This window comes from Gallinula chloropus (assembly GCF_964237585.1).
Source record: "Gallinula chloropus genome assembly, chromosome: 2".
Classification (NCBI taxonomy): domain Eukaryota; kingdom Metazoa; phylum Chordata; class Aves; order Gruiformes; family Rallidae; genus Gallinula; species Gallinula chloropus.
This window is the reverse complement of record NC_140086.1, coordinates 144,921,410-144,944,789: the sequence shown is the minus strand read 5'-3', so window position 1 is coordinate 144,944,789 and position 23,380 is coordinate 144,921,410. Positions and strand designations below refer to the sequence as shown.

The 23,380-nt window shown below is 39.6% G+C and overlaps 1 protein-coding gene across 1 annotated transcript in view; it reads right to left on the bottom strand.

Annotated features, from left to right (window-relative positions):
- KIAA1217 overlaps positions 1-23,380 on the bottom strand; it is a 176,749-nt gene that overhangs the window by 55,730 nt on the left and 97,639 nt on the right. Inside the window, exon 5 of the mRNA XM_084280491.1 lies at positions 22,989-23,082. Coding sequence (XP_084136617.1) covers positions 22,989-23,082 — 94 coding nt within the window. The remainder of the gene's footprint in view (positions 1-22,988; positions 23,083-23,380) is intronic.

Genomic DNA, 23,380 nt, shown 5'->3' with positions numbered 1-23,380 from the left:
GACAGATTTAAACAACTTATTGATCAGTTTATTGGAATCAGTTCACCGATTCCAAACCAGGGAGAAAATGCTGATGCTCTGGCATCACAAACAGACCTGAAGTCCTTGGACAAGAAAAATAAATATTACAACTAATTGCCCAATTGCTTCAGTGCAGGATTTTGCATTTTGCTAATAACTTCATGTAGTCTTTATTACACAACAGATACACAAAGTGAGGGAAAACAATACACACAAACATTTACTGACTGTAAGACACTCAAGTTGCATGAATGAACACAGAGCCAGAAAGCATATGCTGTGCGTTTCCTTCATTTCAACCAAAGATAGCAGAGCTCCAGAGAGTTCAGAGGACACACTCAGAAAGTCACCAAATATTTTATCATACTTTTGTAAGCAGCTACAGAAACTGCTAGCAGGAAGGAATGAGCAAGGACGGAAAATGAAACTTCCCTGTCAATGTATTAGCACTTTAACTGAGGCCTTGGCAGAAATCTGAAATGAATACGTGGGCTTCTGATTCTGTAGCATCTCACTCTGCCCAACAATGACCTCTCTAGATGGCTGAACACTGTCAATGACAGACACAGGAGAAATTCTCCCTCTAGCTAACATCATGTGCTGCTCTTGTGCCATTAGGGTAAGGTGGATGAACAGGAAGATGAAAAAGTCAGCTGGATTCCACTAATTACATAAGAAAAAATCACAGCTTCTAAAGTTTGTGCAATTTCACTTGCTCCCAAAGTTACACAGCACACACTAATATACAATGGAAGTTGCTAATCTGAAATTTTCACCATTTTCCTCGCCTCTAACTCTTGCTTGGACAAATATGACTGGATCCATCACAGTTACAATGATCCATGACTTATGAAGCAAGAGATTATACTCTGTTCCTGTCCCACTACAGGATTTTCCACTGGTAAGGGAATTGTGATGGTGGTATTTAAACACTAGCTGTTCTCATCACAGCAGGCTCTGCACTTGGGAATTACAAATGATGTTCCCCAGGGCCAGGGATCAAAAGTCTGGTGTATCAGGTATCAAAAAGAAGAAAGGAGATAACCTGATCGTGGCAGCAGCAATAATAAATAAGTGTAACAGAACAAAGGAGCACACTGGGATCGGTCATAAGTGAGCAGATAAAAGTCATCAAGCCAAAGGGGAACATGAAATAATTTTTTCATTTGTTCAGATTTACTGTAGTCTGGAATTTAAAATAAAATATAACTAAACAGTGTTAATAAAATTATCAGTGGGCATTCAACATAGTTTTCTATTGGCTTGAAGAAACATTGCAACATACTGAGCCGTGTTGTGTGTTCAGCCTCTGGACTTGAGTTAGCAGAACAAAAGGACTCCTACTGACTCTGAGCAGCTTTGGGATCATGCCTCCAGGGATAGGCAGTCATAGATGTTTTGCACTGAGAAGAGCCTGGAGAAAATAAATCCTCCTTGGTTTCTACTGTACAAGCTGTATCATGCCTTGTTTAATTGCTTCAGCAAAAGCTACAACAGTTGCACTAGTATCTGTCACAGAAACCACAGACACTGTGATACACTGAGTTACACTGAGAAGAAAATTCTACCTTCTGAACTTCATATTCCTGTACATGCTCATTCATTTCTCATCAAATAAATCCATCAAAAGAAAAAACCCTATTTTCCACCTTAATGTATTGACAAACACTGGGATGGAAATGAGGAGTTCAAATACAGGGCTGAGCTATCGCTCAAAATTCTGTGTCTGAGTATTGGCATATATAATGCTATTTACTTTTGCTTCAAAATAGCACTTGGAGTACACAGCCTGAATCAAGAGCCCATGGGGCTGGGCAGGGCACAAATGCCTGGGCAGATAACCCCTTCCTGAAAAGTTCACTTTCTATTTTAAACCATAACTCAGTTCCTGGATGAAGTGTGCAGAAGGGGATTGCAGCCAGAGCCACAGAGTCAGGGTTGCCCAGGGCAGGTGCACTGGGGCATGTGGGCTGAGTATGGATATGAGCTGGGCAGCTTTCCTGGATGGATTACAGGATCTTCTGCCACATGGTCAGGATTTCTCTTTCCACTTTTCTCTTTTGTCCTAAACCTCCAGTTTCTTTGCTAATGGCAGCTTTAAAAATATGAATGATAGTCTCTTCTTGCTTGTCATTTGTACATCTTTTGTGTAATATTCAAGGCACAGTAGTGTCACATATACCCCACTTTCTGTGCTGTTTTTCTTCCTTCGTCCTCCACCACAAAAGCCCCATGTTGCTCAGTGAGAACACATACTCTATTACACCGGCTGTCTTGAGCCACATGTTCTTGAACTTCAAGTGCATGACTCAGGGACTGAGAAAGAGGATACTGGGCTTATCTGAAGCTCTAAATACTAGGTGCTCTCACAGCCAATTGCTTTGAGGGAAAAGGAAGAAGACTTTTTAAGTGCAACCATGGGATCATGCTGCAGCCATGTAATATGTTTGCCTGAGGGTGTGGTTTTCTTAAGCACTAAGCTCTTCCTTGTTCTTATTGCCTGTAGAGTTTACATCCTTGAAATAGAAACGTGTTATGTCAATACTCAGGTATAGTAAATGGCTCGTAAGAATTTCTGTGTAAAACTTTTGAGGGGAAAAGACATTGTTGAGAATCCTTTACTTTCTGTAGTAAAGAAGATCACACCATATTTAAACATCTCCTGTGGAGGATTTGCTATAGTCTATCAACACTTAAGTCTGTAAGATAAAGATTTGGATTATTTAGAGAGCATTATATAAAGCCAGCTGTATTCAGTTCTTTATTTCAAACCTAGTTGGGCATATTCAATAACTTGCTGTATTTTGCATATGACTAATTTTCCCCATAAATAATTTTCAGCAATAAAAGCTGAGAGAAAGGAGGAGAAAGGGGAGGGAGAAGAACATTCATTATTTATGACATTCACCTTCCAGAGCAACCACTACATGTACTAAAGTCCTGCCTCCTGGGAAGTGGCTGGGCATCACCTGCTAATGGGGAGTAGAAAATAAAACTTTTTGTTTTCCTTTGGTTCCCTGTGAAACCTTTGCTTTTGCTTTATTAAACTACCTTTATCTTGACCAGCAAGTCTTTCTTCCATCTTATTTCTTCACATCCCCCAGGCACCACCCCACACACACGCCCCCGCCACCACCACCACCCCCATCCTGCTGAGGAGGGGAGTGATAGATAGAGCAGCTTGGTAGACACATTGTGTCCAACCAAGGTCAACCCTGGTAGCTCACATAAAAGGCTGGAAGACCCAGAGTCTCTCCATAAAGCAGAACAGAAAGCCTGTGGCAGCTCCAGGCCTCTCAAATAGTACTGCTGCCCTGAAAGAAGGGCAGAGTTGTGGTATCATAAGCTGTATGGATAGCAAAGAGCAAGCTGCTATTCAGCAGTTCAACAGCTGGCGTTTTCTGCAGTTCAGTCCAATCTGCCTTGTCCACCATCACCAGGAACTTATACAACATAAGGCTCATCTTTATTCTAAATTTGTTACAACTGTCCTATCTCATAGGTCACTCTCATGGCCTGTCCCACCATAGGCATCTCACAATGAAGAAACCATCCTTACTTCAGTCTCTCCCTACAGCAGAAACATCATTTTACAACACACATTTCAACACATCATTTGCACCTGTGGCACAGACCAGAAAGGGCAGGCAGAGCCACGCATGCCTGCACGCACACCAGGGCAATGCCAGCTAGCACCAAGCTCTAAGCCTACCACTGATTCATCAACACTACACCAACCCTTCACTACCTGGATACCAGAGGAACAGCCTTATTCATGCCATTATCTGCTAACATCTCATCGCAAAACACAGTCAAAGGGAAAAGTAGGCCAGAGTTTCTGACCTGGCAGCCCTTCCCATTGCTCTCCCAGGCCTTGCCTATATCAATAGAGGAGACAGCAACTGGCTTTGCCCCAAGAATTTCAGCCTGCCAAAATACCTACAAGGAGCATGTTCCCTAGATGGAGCTTACCCATACAGCCTCTTGGACACACCCAGGAGTTCTCATCAGACTCCATTAATCACCTCTCAGGTATGCAAGGTTACTACTTTTCTTACTCTCCTGTTGATATCCTCATGTTTCCCTGAGGAAACTGTGCCACAAGCTGGCACACCCGACGAAAGATGCCTGCAGAGTGTCTCAAAACAATTCTATCAAGAACTTCCAGTGTCTTTGATGAAAAAGCTACAGAAATTCTAAGTTCTGATGCAGCACTGATAAATTAATCTATTAGTAACAAGACATTTTATGGAAATTGCTCACCAGAAAACAATCCTCTAAAAGGTGAGGCAATCCTTCACTTTTCTAATCAGGAAAGACTTGATTAAAGAACCCCAAATCCAAAACCAATACTGTCCATTGGTTAGTTCTTTCCTCATAAAAATAAATTGACAGCTTTACTGTACTAGTTGTCCAAAAACCTCAGTTTAATCAGTAATTGCACCATATGATCCTACTTGTGATATGACTGATCTTTCATGCAGGTTGGATTTGGACAGCTGAAAGCACAAATCAATTTTTACAAAAACCCCGTCATATATGATTTTAATATTTCTAAAATAATACAGCTGACAATAAGGAATAGTGCATTTGAAAATTACAGAATTTGGAAACAGTCTGAAAATGAAAATTTTAAGGTATCTCTACCATGATCTGTCTGAAACCAAATCCTTATTCTATCAGACATGACTGAGAAGTCTGATGTCAGACCCTTGTCTGTTCATGCCTTCTCATGGTATGACTTTTATTTCCTATAATTTTTCCCAGTCTGTTGGATCATTACAGAAAAAAACCCAAGCAGGCTTGGTTGTAGCTGCAGTTTCCCGCAGTTGCCCAATGCCATACTTGAAAATTGCATAATTTTTAGCTTTTTCTGGTCAGTTCCTGACCATTTCTGGAAAGTTCCTTTCCAATTAAAAATACTTTCTGCAGACAATGCTAATCCAAAAAAGCTTAAACTTTTGGTAAAAACATGAGTAAAGGCAAAAGTTTGAAATAAACCACCCAGCAGATTTCAGTCAAACATTGACATTATTTCTTACCAGACATCCCTGGAGTTCTCTAGAGCTTTGGCTTTACAGATTTATAGACCTGGGGCAACTTGGTCAGAGTCTACCTGCTGGAGTAAGGACCCTAGCTCTTCCATGGTCTCTTCAGTAGAGGGAGCATTTGTTAATCCTGGAATGATCTTTTAAACCCAATAATAAGACATACTGGGGTTTCAATGCCCATCACTCCTCAGCAGTGCTTCCAGACTAGAAGTTTATTTGGCAATTTTGGCTAGAAATGAGCCCCCTGATGCGCCCCCAATAAAGCTCAGCCCATGAAAGAGCTGACCTTGGCAAAGCTGGAGACCTGATCTCAGCTGAGTCCGTCCCCATAGTACAAAGCTTGAGGAGCTACCAGGGTTCACGGTTGTTTTTCATTATGGGAACCACATGCTGGCAAATCCAAAATAAAACTGAATTAAAATGTTCAAACTTCCCATGAATGGGGGACAGCTAGCTGTTCTTAACATGTCCCACATATTTCCATTGTTTTTTCCCAGATAATTTTTCAGACAAGAAGTTGCAGAACCCCCTGAGAAATCTCAGTGTTTATTAATTTCCCATTCTTAGCATACATTTAGGGTTCAGTTCTTTATGTCCTTTTGCACAGTTTTGGTATACTCCCAGCTGCAAAATATCTGTATTATGGTGAAAGAAGAGCTAAAAACTCAGAACATCCATGAAATAGTAATTTTCTGGTTCTAGTGACTGATTACTTCAAAATGGAATTCTAAATTGGATGTATATGGATACGGCCAGAGAATGACTTTTTTTCTTCCATTTGTGCTCTTAATTTGGGTTTTCTTTCCCTTAATCAACAATGCTGCATCAGCCAATATAAGATATTTCATAGGATCAGCCTGTGATGGTAAGTAACAGTGAATCCACCCAATCCTCCAGTTTCTATGTTCATAGACTTTTCCTTTTTTCTTTTTTTTTTTGGTCAGACTCAGCTGGCTAGAAGCTGATATGAACAAAATAAGAGAACCCGAAGATGTTCACCATCCTAGAAGATGGAATTCAGAATAAATAAACCCCCAGAAAGGATGCAACCTGAGTGAACCTTAATCAGGTGTCATCACCATACCACTCAATATCACTGCAATATCCAGTCTTCATACCTTTCTGCCAGTTGTGCAGGTGTACACAAAGGTTATGGCCTAAGCACCACTCATCCTCAGGAGCAGAATTTTTAGGGTAACATATTGTAACTGCCCATATACTGGCTGGAATCTCAGCCTTAGCATCACTTCCCTTTCCATGGCACAGAACATCAAAAATACTCTTAACATTATTGTCCTTTATTTTATACCTTTATCTTTTATGCACACTTGTGCATGAACTCAGTCCCTATAGCAATCCAAATGTTTTAACTCAAGGTACTTTACATGTCTTAGTATGTCCTTTTATATCCCTGACTACATATAAACTTAATTCATACCATATCCTAAAGATCCCATGGGGAAAACAAAGAATACCTAGTTCACTTTTTACTGAATGTAAAACAGATCCATAAAATTCTAAGCTAACCACAAAACAAATGTAATGGTAATATCAAAACTAATGCTTGATTGCTTCACCTTGCCTTTAAGTCAATGTTCACGCTGAAGATGGATCATGCACACAAGCAGAATGAGGAGTTTCAGACAAAATCCTACACAGTCAACTCTTTCAGGCATCATTTCTCAGCTGTCCCGATGCTACTCTGAACATTTGTTTATACAATTAAAACCAGCAGCATTCTTATTACACTCTTAGACAAAATTGCTACCTACAGACAAATAAAGCAATCTTTGATAAGATTTTTGCTCTGAAATAATTAAAGCCACTTACTGTCACTTGAGGAAATCACCTGTATGGTTACAGCAGTAAGATGAACATTTGGTTCCACTTCTAATAAAGCACTTTTTGTTTTCAGCCTTGAATCTAAATCCTCATCCTACGGTGTAAGATTTTGTATATCCATGCCTTCTGGGAAAAGGTTTTGAAACAGTAAGAATGTTCCTTGTTCCCTCTGCTCACAACAGGGGCAGGCCATCTAGCTTTACCCGGTCATCTAAGTAATGCTGCTTCAAGAGACTGAAGTACTTTTCCACATGACAAGCCTGCAATTTCTCCTCCCCTTCAAAATTAGTCACTAAATAACCTCCTTGGCATGTCACCCAGTCACAAACTGTGCAATACTATGTGATTCAATCGCTCAACCATTTTTTAATGTGTGCCTATAAGATGTATAGAAAGAGACTAACATTATGGAACGAAGTACAAGGGAGACTCACAAAGGGGAAAGCCATAAATAAAACAGTGAGTAGCCTCCACTTAGGTAAGAGAGTGCATTTCAAAGGCAACAATATGAAACACATCCATATTAATTCCCGACCAGGAGAAGATCTCCAATTATTTAGCAAACCCAGTACGTGCAATTCTACAAAAAATTACAGCAGTTATAAACCTTGGCAGCTTTTCACATACACAGCCTGGTAGTGACATTTGGTAGAAGGAAGCACAAGCCCCTCCCATGGACGAGGCTGTTTACTCATTAACCAGGCACCCGAGTCGCTTGGCTAACCTGAACTTTGCGGCCCCCATAAATCAATCTCATTGTTATCTCTGCAGCACACTACACTAACCATTATGATGAATTTTGTCAAAAGACCATAAAATATAGAAAATGTCTTCTTAAAAATACAGTATTTACAGCCTAAAAGAGATGGCACTTAAATATCATCACAGGGGAAAACATCATGACACAAGCACTTCCCAGTCCTGCAGTTATCTTCTGGTTCGGGTGGGGAGAGTGTGTGCTTTTTTTTTTTGCTGTTGATTTGGAGTGGTTTTTGCTTGTTTTTGGTTTTGTGCAAGTAAAAATTTGTCAATATCATCATGATTGGCATTCAAAATAATCAAAATACAATTTAAACACATGATGAGCTAATATCACTGTAAAGAACCAGTCATAATGGGCCCTTACTGGAGTAACATTTCCATGTCAGAGTATTGTTCTCAGTCTCTCAGCCATTAGTAGAGGAGGCATCATTAATTTCTACCACAAAAGGACAATCTGACCGAGAGCATTTTAGTAACAGGACAAAGATCAGAGCAGATGTGGTAGTCAAAACTGAATGTCCAGGTATTCCACCCCCTCCTGCACCAAGCCCTACAGCAGAGAAGTCCTCCAGCTTTGTAGACAGCTGCTGTGTATTCTGATTTGTAATGTACATTGTACAATGTACATTTGCATGCCATTATTGGCCTTGACCAGAACTTCACAAGATTTCTATGTAGTGTAATATAAACAGTATTTTCAGAATGTAAAATATAATATTTTTTTCTTAAATATTTAGTTTTCAGCTTAACTGTAAAATATTTTTAAATATTATTTTTATTAAATATTTGCATTAGAACTATAATAAAGTATTATTATGGCATAGGAACAATGTTAAACCTATTTATTTTTATTTCAAATTTAATCAGTCAAGGCTTTTTTCTTGCAGTATAGGAGTATTTACCATTGCAGCATCTGGTTTATATTTGGCAGGTTTAACTAACCAGTCAAGCATCCCCCCTTTAATGAATGGATGTATATACTTGACCTAGTTAAAAAGCTGCTTAGGTCTGCTGACCAACCAGACTCAAAAACATCAAGAGTAAAAAATACAAGCAAATTATCCGACTACAGTCTTATGCCACACATGTATTCCAACAGTTGCAGACTATGTGCTTCCATCCATGTTCTCCCTTACAGGCTAACAAACCTGCAGAGAGAAATCAAATTATTATGCTAATATGCAGGATAAAAAAGATGACTGTATTTCACTGCAGTTTCTGTGCAATGAATTGCAAGCTGGTAGGATGCACATTTTCAGTAATTGGACTCCAGCATGACAAAGTAGATCCCAGAACATCAGACACAGCATATAACTAGTTCTCCATACATCTGGACTATATGCAAGAATCTTTAAGTATCTGATGCATATGAAAAGTTTTTCATGAGAGGAATGAATCTTCTTTTAATTTTAAAATACATCAGGCACAACATCATAAATATCACACAAATATATCATTACCAAGGCTGTAATTTAATTTGTAGGTTCTAACAATGCATACAAACCATTCAAGCATCACTTTCCATTTCAATTACTTTATCAGAGCCCTCAAGCCTTGTCTAACTTGCCGTGTATTATCCTGTGTTTAATTACTTGCCATATATTTGTTTATAGCGTACTGCACAGAACAAGAGTTCCTCTTCAGTTTAACCCCCTGTATAGACAAGGGACATGCCCCTAAGAGGCACAAAACCCTATGCTTCACCACAATCAAGTCTGGAAGTTTAGGTTAGTCTATTTATTATTTTAAAATCAATGTTCATTAAAGATAGGCCCAAGTTACCACTGAGCTAAATCACCAGTCACCCTACTTACTTCTACGCTATTAACAATGTTGGTTCATTGGACCTTTCCATCAATTCACCCATCACTTTCTTTTCTGTTTGTTTCCCTCATTTTTAACTGGAAAAATGTTAGAGACACAACATCAGTAAACCACACAAATATAAAGCCAGTAGAAGTCTACTGTGGGGTATACACATGTGGCATAGACATAACTGACTGCCTGACTGCTGATCAAAGTTATTTCTGTTCCCGATAACAGCTCTTTTGGTTCTTATTTCCTTAATAATACTTTTGTGGATGGAAATAATTAAGCAGTTAATTCCTTGTAGTGCTGTAAACAATCACTTCCTTGACAGAAAACAGGGAAGCATGTACAGGCTGGATTGCTTGTCACTAACTCAAGACTTGGTTTCATTCTCAGCACTCTGAAGCAAAGCTTGTGATGGAGTTGATGGGGTTTTGCTTACATGCAACAAGTTCACTTGAGCAGAATCCAAATGGGAAGGCAGTTTGCTGATGATGTTTTTTACAGCTGTATTACAAAAGCAACAATATTTTCCCCTGTGATTTTTGGGTTGGATTTGGATAGTATTTTGCTGAGGAAGGTCTCATACCATCTCACCAGTCCAGCTTCTAATTGTGGTTCAAGAAACAAACAGTGTAAGAGGACAAAGACCTATGTATGGAGTTGTCAGCAGGATCTGTAAAAATCTGTAGGCTCTGATACACAAGACTCTTGAAGACAGGTGAAGAACCACCATCAGCATCTTTCCTCCCTCTGCTTAGGCAAGTACCATGACAGAAACCTCTCTAGTGTGGTTTATCCACTTTCTGCAATGAAAGGAGAGAGATCATCCCCTAGCTTTGCCTCCAAACATTCTACAGAAGAAGAAAGAAGTGGTCATATCCAACCCTGATCTCAGTCTCAGCTGCCTCCCCATTGCAAAAATGGGGGAGCGGAATATAGATCCCCAAGTTGCCCTTCACAAAGACATCAACCAAGGTGGCACACACCCCTGCACCCAGCCAGACCATTCTGGTGGCACCCTGCACTCCACACAGCTCTCTGTGGCCATGAATAACTTTGAAATTGGCCTCAACTTTCCCACATCAGCTCTCCAGCCTACTGCCTGTATTTATACCTACAAGGATGTGTGTGGTGTTTCCCTGAAGACTGAAAATCCTACAGGTCTTTGAATTTGAAAGGCCATGCTAAACAAACAGGGAGGGAAGGGAACAGTTCTGACTGCCTGACCCACACTGGATTTCAGACTACACAATCTTCCCCTAAACATGCGTGTTGTTTGTTAGTCTTTCTGTTTACTGATTCCATAAAGTACCATAAAGTTCTCTTATACTTATTCCAAATTCCCTATTTCTTAAAAAAAAATGCAAACAAACAAAAAGCCCTCCCACACCATAGAGCACATAACTACTAGCTAGAATGAATCCCTATAAAGGGGACTGGCAGCTCTACAGCTTCACTGCTGGGAAAGCAGCACACTTAGCACTACAGCTGGTGTTTGCAGTGTGGAGCAACGAAGTCTTTGAACCAGCCCACAGGTGAGCACCTGCGCTCCAAGAGAACTGTGCTTCATTGCAACATGTATTTCAACATTACTTGTACACACATACATATATGTTATGCATACCACCAGAAAATTTTTGGCCTATCCTTTGGTGATGGCAAATCAACATGATAGAAAAGTGTAGATTTTTTGGGTTTAAAAAAATGTAAGGCAAGCAAGTACAAGTGGGAAATCCTCTTTCTGGAAACTCCACAAGCCTCTCAGAATTTATTTTAAGTTTTCTAGAGCAAATATAGCCAACTCTCACTGGAGTCGCATGAAGAAAGTTCTGCTAAACTGAACTATTACGTCAGGTCTGCAGTCTGTCTCTCTACCCTGTAATTTAAACCTCATGCTTCCCCCTCATTTCTGTCCTGATTTAAACAAAGACATTTTTCTTAGCTATAGGAAAGTATCACAGCATGTAGCACAGACATGTATACATTAAGCACCTATCAAAAGTTAAGACAGCACTATTAGTCGCTCAGTAATGAGGACTTGTCTCACCTACTGTTGCATTAAAAGACAGTCGGACCGGCAGCCTCCAGAGTCAGGTCATGTCCTCTGCAGCCAGGTGGGACACACCACACTGCCCTTGGCATTCCCTGCCTCCCTCCACTGACTACAGTGGAAACCAATTTCTACCCTAAACTTGTACAGATTAGACTTTTCTCCTAATTCACTATACTGAGCCTGCCCATGTGTCTTTTCATTTAGCTCACTCTGCTCTGTTTTTCATTCTTTTTTTTTCCTATTCATTATAAGTCAAGCTAAGATACTATAACTAGAACAGATAATGGCAGCTTCATTCCAGCTGCTGCTTTGCTAGTCCATGAGATGGACTTTGCTGTGACCCACCTTGGTAGATCCAACCTTGCCTGGGGTTCCTGTTTGAGCTAAAAATTAAGTTACTGTAGCCTGAAGCTGGATAAATAACCATTTATTTATCAACAGACCAATACACAAGCACCTCCACTTTTCATTCTTCTCTTCCTCTGTGCTACCATTAGTGTGTTTTCTTATGCATAATCTTTTAGAAGTCTATAAACAGAGGACTGAGTATATAAGATGAATTTTTTTCCTGCTTAGTTCACATGTAATACAGAAATATTAATAAAAAATAGCAAGAATCATATGCTGCAAACATTTAAATAATATGTAAGTCATGACACTGGGAAGAGATAGAGTAGGCAAAGGAAAAATTGTATGGGAAGGCAATAGAAAATTCTGAGTGTAAAACTACATAAGAATGAGGAAAATTACCCCAAAAAGGGAACAAGACAGAGGGAAGGACAGTAATAGGAGTTTGTGAAAGAGGCCAGAGGTGAAAGAGGGTAATATTGGAGATGGAGTGTTAAGAACTAAATAGGGAATGAAGAAACACCCTTGGTAAGTTTGCAGACTTTCCAGCTTTCCAAGTTGAGCAGGAGTGTTGATCTGCCTGAGGGTAGAAAAGCTCTACAAAGGGTTCTGGACAGGCTGGATTGATGTGGTGAGGCCAATGGTATGAGGTTCAGCAAGGCTCAGCGCTGGGTCCTGCACTTGATGGATGGACCACTAGGTGGATAAGTACATGGCTGGTCACTCTCAAAGATTTGGTCAATATCCAAATGAAGAGCAGATACAAGTAGCATTCCTCATGGGTTGGTATTGGGACAGGTACAGTTTTACCTCCTTCTCAGCAACATTGACAGTGCAATAAAGTGCACCCTCAGCCAGTTTGCCAACACCACCAACCTGTGTGGTGAGGTCAACACATTGGAGGGAAAGGATACCATCCAGGGGAACCTGCACAGGCTTGAGAGGCGGGCCCACGTGAAACTCATGAAGTTCAACAAGGCCAAGTGCAGGGACTGCACATGGTCTGGGGCAATCCCAAGCACAAATACAGGCTTGGTGGAGAATGGACTGAGAGGAGCCCTGAGCAGAAGGACTTGGAGTGTTGGTGGACAAGGAGCTCAGTATGATCTGGCAATGTGCACTTGCAGCCCAGAAAGCCAATTGTATCCTTGGCTGCATCAAGAAGTGTGGCCAGCAGGCTGAGGGAGGAGATTCTCCTACTCTGCTCTTGTGGGACCCCACCTGGAGTACTGCCTCCAGCTCTGGGGTCCCCAGTACAAGAAAGACATGGAGCTGTTGGAGTGAGTCCAGAGGAGGGCTGCAAAGGCCATCAGAGGGCTGGAGCACCTCTCCTATGAAGACAGGCTGAGAGAGTTGTTCAGCCTGGAGAAGAGAAGGCTGTGGGGAGACCTTAGAGCAGCCTGCCAGTACCTGAAGGGGCCTACAGGAAAGATGGAGGGGGACTGTTCAAAAGGACCTATGGTGATAGGACACAGGATAATGGCTTTAAACTGAAGAAATTCTTCCCTGTGAGGGTGGTTAGGCCCTGGCACAGGCTGCCCAGAGAGACTGCCCCCTCCCTGGCAGTGTTCAAGGCCAGGTTGGATAGGGCTTTGGGCAACCTAGTCTAGTGGAGGGTGTCCCTGCACATGGCAGGGAGGTTGGAACTAGACGATTTTTGACGTCCCTTCCAACGTAAACTGTTCTATGATTCGTGATTGACAAGGCAAACATCCAGATCAGTGAACCCAACAGGCACCCATTTCTGCATATTTATCAGTGTATTTCATTTCCTTCAAACAAATAGAATGTGAGAGTATTAAAAAAAAAAAAGTTAAAATTATCCAATTAGGCAGAAAGAAGTTAATAAATCTCTCACTCTTGATTTTCCTGTACTTCCTCAGTACACTTTCCAGACAGATTATTGTGGTGAGTACACTAAGAAACCTCTTTTCATTTCAGCCAAGATTTTTCAGGGTGTTATCACAAATGACAAATATATAAACACACTGAAACATAACACATTTCAATCCTAAAAAGGTCGGATTTACATAATTACATCATTGGTTTGCCAATATCCACATTTATCTCATCAGTATAGCATGGCCCACCCATCCCATAAGCTATTAGACTGTTTGGAATGAACACATAAAAGCTGTTACTGATTTTATTTTTTTTAAAGTTAACATTATGACACTCCTCATAACTAGTGCTTCATTCAAACCAACTGTTTCTTTTGCTTTCAAACCAACTGCATGTTTCTTTTGCTTTTCCACAGTTGCTTTCTAGGTAGAATGTTCTGAGAACAAACAGGAGTCATGTAATTCATGAAGATGCAGCAAGCATTTCCTCCCCCCTCCCAATTCTCCTTGAAGAGATCAAGCACATCATGCACACAACATAGACGGCCACCACCAATGCAGGAAGCCAAACCCTTCAGACAAGTCTCAGTTTCAGCAGTTCTTCAGGGCACTGCTGAACTGACAGGGTCATCCCTTTTTTTCCAAAAAAGGAATAGTTTCAAACACATACAGTTCTGGTACAGATCAGCATTTTATTTGGTTTAAATATGCTGCATATCAGATTTCTGCTCTTTAAAAAAAGAAATACTGGTAACTGCACTCATAAATCAAAATAAATGCATGGCTTTCTGACTTGCTATACTAACGACTCAGCTCTTATTTTTGTTCCATATTCGTATCTCTTCCCACTGCACTGAAGCCAAATAAAACTGAACAAGTTGATATGGTTAAACGAACATAAAGGAAAGCATAGCCCTTGGTCTCATCTAGCATTACCAAACAACTGAGTCAAAACACAATTCCTATTACAGATATATGGAACAGGTTAAGATGCAAATAATACAAAAATGTATAAAACAAAACTGCCTGATGGTTAAAAAGACCTAAGTGGCATGTGTACACCCATAGCCTGCTGTTTATTCCAATATAAGGACATAGAAAATCAAAGGAAGTAAGTTGCTGCACCGAGTTTTGGAATCTGCCCTATGAGCAAAAGAAATGATCATGCAAGCCTTAAATGCACCTGGATTTTGCCATGTAGGTGCCCTACAAGGCCCAGAAGTATTTGCAGTTGTTGCTAAATTAGAGGCACTATTGCCGCCTCAATTAAGAGTTTTCTCAGATCACAAATTTCCTCCTATACTGTTTGAGCCCTATGTTTTCATTTTACTTCCTTCTATCCAAGAAAATATACAAAGTGTTCAGCATGACTGGAGCAAACAACCAGGTTTGTCCTAAGGTCAAGCTATCTATAGTAAATATTAAGTGACTGAGGGACCAGCCCTTTACCCAACACACCCTTTTGGTCTTTTCACTTAGTCACACAGACTTCCAATTTGCAATGATGCAAGACAGACATATATTCCCACAAAAAATAATTTCAGCATCACATCATTTCTTCTAGAGTCCTGTTGCCTGCTGATATTTGGGACTGTCTTGCTTTTGCCAGAGGAGGCTTTTTTTAACCCCAGGTCTTAACATGTATCCAAGAAAAGATATTTTTACTGCTCATATTTTCAGAAGTGTGATTAGTTTTCCAGAGCCCTTGTTACAATCCAACATGGAGAAGAATCATGGTTCTCAGATCTTTGTTCTCCTAGACACCAAGTGCTGGTTAATTCCTCTTTGTTAAAAGAAAGACAGGGAAAGAATTCACTCTCTTTAGTATTAATTATGCTTATCTAGAGGCAGATAACTAATAATATACTGAGGTAAGGACTCAGTGGAAAGCAGGTCATCATCATGAAGTATCACATTTTGGATCTGTGAAAAACATGGGAAAGCTAAAGTCCTGACTGACAAGCAAATGGGAGGTTTGAAGATGAAAAATCATTGCTTCTAACTTTACTTGGGTTCTAGGAACTGCAGTACTAAAACATTCACCTCCACAAAGTGATTTTTAACCCCTGTCTGAGTAACAGCTCATTCAGAAAGATAACTGCAAGTCATAAAGCTTGTTTGGACTTTGGCTTTCAGGACTGCAGCAATTCAGATAAGCTACAAAGGAGGTAAAGGAGGACCTCCCCTCCTAATAGGGGAGGTCACAGCCATGAGCATTTTCATCTCCTGTTAGTGTGTTTAGGGAGCTCTGACTCTGCCAGCTACTTAGGAATTTCAAGTGAACAGCCAAATTACTGCAAATTGTTCTACTAAATGCAAGGGCTGTGTAAAAAGAAAAAAAGAGAAAAAAAAGAATAAAACATCTAAAGAACTGGAACAAGGAAACATCATGTAAAAAGAGGCGGAGTAAGAATAAAACCAGAAACTAGTAGACAATAAAAATGGACTTGGATCCAATCCTTATGTTTTCATTCAGGCCAAGGTCCCAGTGATGGCAGTGAAAGTTTTGCCCGAGAACCTGACTTACATGAGAGATAAGACCTCTGATTTTAATGAGGGGCTTCACACAAGACAGGTCTTCTATTGCAATTAAGTAACTTCATCAACTCCAGGGCAAGCTCTAAGCAAAAAAGAAAGGTGGGCTAGCTTGAATACAGGCCTGTTAACGGTAAATACAGAACTCTCTCCTTAAAAAATCCACTAAAACAACTGTGTTGTAGTTGCAAGTTGATCTGTTTCCACAGATGAAACCCTCTGGGAGTTTCCAGGTAACTGGGCTGTTATATCTACCCTATGGCACTCCTCTTAGACTAACTGAAAGATTACTGCATGGGTGCGGCAAGCTCGTGTTCCTTGAGTGGCTTAGTATAGAGACCATGACTCTTTTTTTCAAAAGCCAGGTTGATATAAACTTAAAAACTATCCTTATTATTTGAAATTTTTTTAAAAAGGATATTTTAAAAAATGCTAGCATAGGAATAGGATCTGCCAGTTACATTCCTTACACACGACATTTGTGAAATAAATGCAGTACACCAAAGCACGTTGCCATTACATTAAAAAAGGCACAATGCAGTATCGGTCCAGCTGTAACACAGGATCTGTATCTTTAAACAGACTGACTTTTTGCCAGATAACATTTGAGATTTATATATTGTTTTACATGTAGTTAAAATAAAAATGTTTTCTTTCTTAAAATTCTATCCACTTTCCCACTAACAGGCTTTATACAGCAATACGTATTGTGTATCAAAGGACACATTAATGAAAGAGAACAGGTACATTTACAATCTTTCATCACAGTCTGATTTGGTGCAGCTACTTCTCAGTGTCTGCAGCTCTGTAGTTGCATAAATAATTGGCAGCTAGTGACAATCCATTCAAAGCAGAAGTAGTAAAAAAAAAACCAAATCCACAACATCGGAGAGTTCTTTTACATATTTTGTTCAAATCTTACCAAGATTTGTAATGGCAAGTTGGAAAATAACTGTTTATGTTTAATATGTAGGCTTGAAACAACATAAAATCTGAGAATAGTTTGGTAATTTAGAGAGCAAATAAACATTTACTTTCTTGTGTGACTATGATTTAAATTTCTAGTTAATCTGAAAATATCTCCGAGGTTAAAAAAAAAAAAGGAATTATTTATAAGCATCATCTTACCTTACATCTTTTGCTGAGTTCCGTTTCTAGATGACTTTGGCAGGTATTTTAACTTAGAATTAGTTTCAACAATACATGCCATTACATCTTCTCTTTAAAATAAACCACTTTTTCTCTTTTCCTCAGACAAAGTAATGTGGGCTAAAAGAGCTGCAGCGTCTCTGTTCAAGCGATTTCATGGACACTCAGAGGCTTTCTTTCTACTGTATGGAAGTTAAATCTGAGTAAGGAAGGCATTTTTCCTGTCCCGGAAATCAGTATAACCAAAACCAATGCTGAGCTAATGAGAAATGTTTCTTCCATGTGTTCTGTTTGGCAGACACTGCGAGTCATATCAAGGAAACACGTGATGTTTATAAATACAATATGGCTCATGTTGTCATAACCTCTCAATGACAAAAAGAGCATTAGAAAAAGCAGACAGCAAAACAGCAGGAAAGATGGGATTTGTATCATTTGGAAGGTCTCTATCAGATAACAGAGGTATTAGTGTTTGCTTTTTCTTTTTTCTTTTACTTCCCAAAAGAAAACAAAGTTTTATAGTAATAGGATCAGTAAGGCAAACACATGGCAACTTATATAAATGCTGTCCTACAGGCATCCTAGCAGTAAAATGCATTCACCCAATACATTACTTGAATTCTTTTTCAATAAATACTTTTATTCTAAATATTTCTACGTAGTATGAGGAATGGTTATTTTTTTTAGCCATAGTATGCAATGAACAAATGTAATTTTGGCAGCATTTGCACCTTTTATGTTAAGACCACAAACAATCCATTGAACAAAAGGTAAACATCTCAAAGAAGCGGGATGTATCTTTACAGGTATCTTAAGAACACAGAAAGATGATCCTGCTTTTGTCTCTCTCTCCTGCAAACCAGCACTTGGATTCTTTAAAATCTTGGGGAGTTGTTTGAGCGTTTTTAGTACTTGTAGGATTTTTTAAGTTCACAAATTGCATCTAGATCTAGAGAATTAAAACGTTAGCAACCTGCTAGCCAGGCACTTTCAGGGAAAAAATTAAAAGTTGCTCCCGAGCAATTTCAGTAATAAAAGCTATTCAGCAAAACAGTTTACCCAAATTATCAAATGTCTGTCTCATTTTAATTCATCCCCTCTCAACTTGGCAGCCCAAAACTCCATCACTGCCTGGAACGTCATCACCTTTTTTCCAATCTAATTCCCAGAAAATGTGGAATACCCAGGTACCTTCCCCTCCCCCACTTAGTTCTGACCCAACTTGCCCTAACTGTTCTTTCTTGGAGTGACAGTCTCTAAAAAACACCAAACACCTCAAAATGTACCTCAGCAGCCACAACAAACATTCTTTGGATACCCTGGCCTCACTCACCCAGCAGAGGTTTGGGACAAGGTGCTGACCTGCTAAGAGTTTATGCAAGTCAAGAAATTAAGAAAAAACATGGTGGGTCTAGGACATTTTAAAACAAAATGCAACCCACACACTTTATGGCAGGTGGTTGGGAAGGGAAAGATTGCCAAGCAAAATAGCCACCGGTTTGTTATGAAGTAAGAATTCCCTCCTGATTCTCAAAATTGGCGGACAGATGAAGCCCAAAACAAACCACTGCATAAACCAACATTATTAGTATCCAACTGTGCCACCAGAAACGCAGACAAGTTGCAATGACAGATGGGGGAGATTACAATTTGGGATTCTTCCTCTTTTAGACACTCCATAAAAGGAGGGTGTAGGGAATGAGGACAGAAAACATACTGTACACATTCAGCGGGGGAATCACTTCCACTTGGAGTCACCAGGGGATCACAGCAACAGCCCAGGATAAAAGAAGCTGTGGCACTTCCAAAGAAATTCAATTAATTCAGCAACATATGAAAATCTGCCATCAGTTCTTTAGTGTCATCTGTCACCATCAAATCTATACACCACTGCTAAATGTGAAAAGAGAGACAACCTGGACCCTACACCTAGTAAGTATGAGAAAGTATTTTGCTCTTTCAATCTATGCAACTCACAAACGTTAATTCCTATGGCACAGGCCAGGACGGCTTTGTACATGCATTTGCACTGGAATTCAAAACAATGCCAGAGAGAATAAAAAGATCATCTAAACATTTGGACACTTGACAGTATTTTGTCAAAAGAAAAGTATTACTGCACAGAGAGCTTGAAAGCACTGACAAATGTTGCAAGCTTGGGCTAAGGAATAAATGAATGAAATGCATCGATGTGAAGATACACTTCTCCAAAGAAAACAGCTGCTACAGATTTTTCAGCATACATTTTGGGAAAGGAATAATAAAAAAGAAAGAGCACAAGCACAAATATTCAGAATATTCGGTAAGACCTCTGGCTACCTCTTGCTTGAACAGCATTCACTGTGGCAGACCTGTCAAACAAACCACGCTCTTAAAGATGTAGATGGCCATGGCACAGTACCAGTAAGCAAGTAAGACACTCAAGGATTTCAGGAAAAACTGTCCTTTAGAACTTGTTAGGACTCCAAGGTAAACCCCTTTTCTCAAACACAGCCCCTTCAGAAAAATGCATGAAACAGAAAGAAGACTGGGAAAATTAGAATTAAGGGACATGAAAGCTGAGTGGTGTGATAGGAGATCTGAAACTCACAGATCCCACATTCCTCTCGCAGATTTGGAGTCTTCTTGTCCATATGGATAATACTTAATACTTCAAGTATTACTGCCAATTCTTATACGGGTCTCACATCTGTTTGGTAGTTAAAACAGGTGTCCAAGCTGGCAGCTAACATTATTTTCTGAGATTATTTTGGGTCTGTTACATGGAAATGATTATAAATCACATGAATAGAAGCCTGAACATCATCAAACCCAGGGATAAATGTTCCAAAGGGACAAGAAGGCAAACAGTAGAAAAATCCGTAAAGGCAAAACTTTCCCAAACCTTAAAAAACCAAAGCTCTAACTCACATAGGGCAGGAGATACAACTACACTCACAGTATCACTATGGAAAAATGTACTTACAGTGGCTAAATCATAGTACTCTAAATACTGTTCTTTCAACCAGACTAACAATAATGTGCTTTTCTGTAGGCTTTTTTAACAGTTAACCATGGTGCAGAGCACAGTGGTTACAAGAGTTAGTCCCTAATTCCCCCTGTAGTGAATTTAGCACTCATGTATCACATGAAATTGAAGAACATCAATTTACCCAATGCAAACTTGCATAAACACAAAAGAAGGGAGGAGAAGCAAAGATTTTTCCACAATCTTTTGGATACCATGCAATACCAGTACATAAAATGTACTTGTGTCTCACTTACTCCCTCTTCCCCCTTCCTCCCCTGCATTTTCACCCCCTTTCATCTGGTTTGCTGAAGAAAGAGGGATAATCCATTGGTTTATTGGCGGTTGTCTCCTCCTACCTAATACCATGTGAATCTGCAGGCAATTTTCAACCAGATTTAAAAGTCTAAACAATTAGACTTTTAAGGTCCTACAAATTTTGCCAAATTAGAGATTTGCATGAAGCTCCTACAGTACTTCTGCCAAACTGAAGAAAAGTTGCAGTGTGTGCTCCAGCTTTTAGACTCTGGAGGATGAGCATCAGAGAGAGCATTGCTGAAGAACCCAAGCAGAAGAGACATATCTGTAGACAAACAGGTTTCATTATTTCCGGAGCTCAAGAAATTGCTTGTTTCCATGCTCATAACTTTGAAGCACAGTTCACATGGATCAAAGGGAAGACTTTTTGCATCTTTCTCCACAAAGACCTTATGAACATCCTGGCTCTTACTTCACCCCCCAGGCTAGAATGACAAGAAAAATTATTTTACGATGCAAAGAAAAAGATAAACGAGAAAACAGCTCATTTGTTGGATGTGCAGAATTTTTGACATTTCAGCAGAGCAAAATACAATATTCTACCATGAAACCACCACTTCTACAAAGGCCACCACCATTATCACCTCTCTTTTTGAGTTATGGCCAAAGGGAGATAAAACAGCCATACTCATGAGACTTTAAGTGTGCATATCTGTTGTACAACACCATATTTTAAAATAAGAAATATGAATTATTAGGTTTTGCACAGAAGCGGCACCTGTGTTCAAAACAAGTTGGGCAGTAAATGCCTAGAAGAGAGCCAAAGAAGTAATCTTTACTTTCTAGTATACGTAGCTTAGTTAACCGTATCTGAAAACAGGTCTGGAGCACGCAAATAAAGTCACAGAAGATAGATATATTCAGCATCCACTGTGCACATAGCAAGCACAGTATAGCATAACTTTACAAAGCCACAGCGAAATTTTTACGAGTCAATGTCATAATGCACCATGATAATATGTCACGCCTTTGAATATGAACGAGACGTATCAGATACACCCAGATACTGCTACAAGAATATAACTGGAACTGAAGAATTTCAGGACCTTAAAGAAGACACTAAAAGCTATCACATCACCCTTTTGTAGCACATCCATTTTCTCCCTCATGTTGTGTGTGCAGCAGTGTGAATAATCAAGTAATTAGATTTCTGACCTATCAAAAGGACCATTTTATAATTGAAGTACATAATTGAGAGGTGGTTGAGAATAGTGCCTGTAAATAAACTATTGCAATCTTTCTAAAATAATGAGGCCCTAAACTGTTGGAACAGCAGAAGCACTTACTGAAATATTAATAATAAAGCAGTGTGACAGGCTCAGAATTGATAATGAAACCAAGAAGCAAACATACAATTAAGCAAATCACTTCACAGGAAATTTTCTGCACAGTTCAATGAGCTTTGGAATACATATAAAAACCACAAAGCCCATAGGACAGTGGTGGCACTCCTTTCTGGCCCCACTGGGCTCATTTGGCTGTATCATTTCCTGGGCACAGACCTAGGATGGGTGGTGAGGAGATGAGGTTGTGTAATCTCACCACCACTCCCTGCTGCAACCATAGCTGTGGGTAACATGGTGGAAGAGGTGCCGCATAACAGCTCCTCCTGCCCTCTCAGAGCTTACAGTACAGCAACAGATAGAGACAGCAACGTTAGAAATGTCTTCTCCTTAGTTTCCCAATACAAAATGTTCACTTGAAATGCAAATATACCGGTCCTTGTTCAAAACAAGTAGAACACTTTAGACAAAGACAAAAACATTTACACCACAATGGGTATTTATCAGAACTCCTCATTTGAAATGGTTGTTTACAAACTGTTTCAATAGACTCCAAGCTAAGTACATCTGCTCAGCTGCCGCAAACCAGTCGGTGCTGAAGCCTTCCTGGAGTGAACTAACACCATGCTGTACTTTGCTGAAAAGGGTTCGAAATATGAAATAAGAACTTTTTTAAACTCTGAGCACTGCCTGTGTCCTGAAATAAGTAATTAAAAGCTATGTTTTGATTCACGTGCTTTAATGCAAGTAGACAGGAACAAAAAAACCCAGTTAATGCTCAGGGCAAGTAATTGGAAAAAGCAAAGCAGTTAAGAAACACTACAGTAAGCACTATCAGTTCTATATTCATGTTATACATATACCCTCAATTTTATGAATTCCTGTGTGCATATTACAGTTAAGAATTTAAACATTTAACATAAAAGTTGGAGGAAATAGGAGTATAAATGCAGCACCAGTACTCACCCTTATATCTCCATTTACAGCTCTGGAAGTGTGATTAAATGCATGTGCAGGATCTTTGTTGTAAACTTTAAGGAAAGATCGGTCTTGAATATTCCTGGAATCAAAAGAATCAGTAATGGTAACAGATGAAAGTAGCTTTATTTACTTTGTTGCTTGAAAGTTTCAGGTAACAGACAAACATAGTAGGTCTGCAGCTGACTTATAAGAAAAACTTAAATGCCATAACTTAGACACACACAAACAAACAAAAGCCTACTTTGATTCTCTTTCCCATGGGAAGTATCATTCTTTTGCTACAAACTCCACACCCATAAAAATTAGATCGTGTTAAGTTTCTTTCAAGATCCTGCTATAGAGTGAAAACACTTTGAAGACAATAGAGCTTCAACATT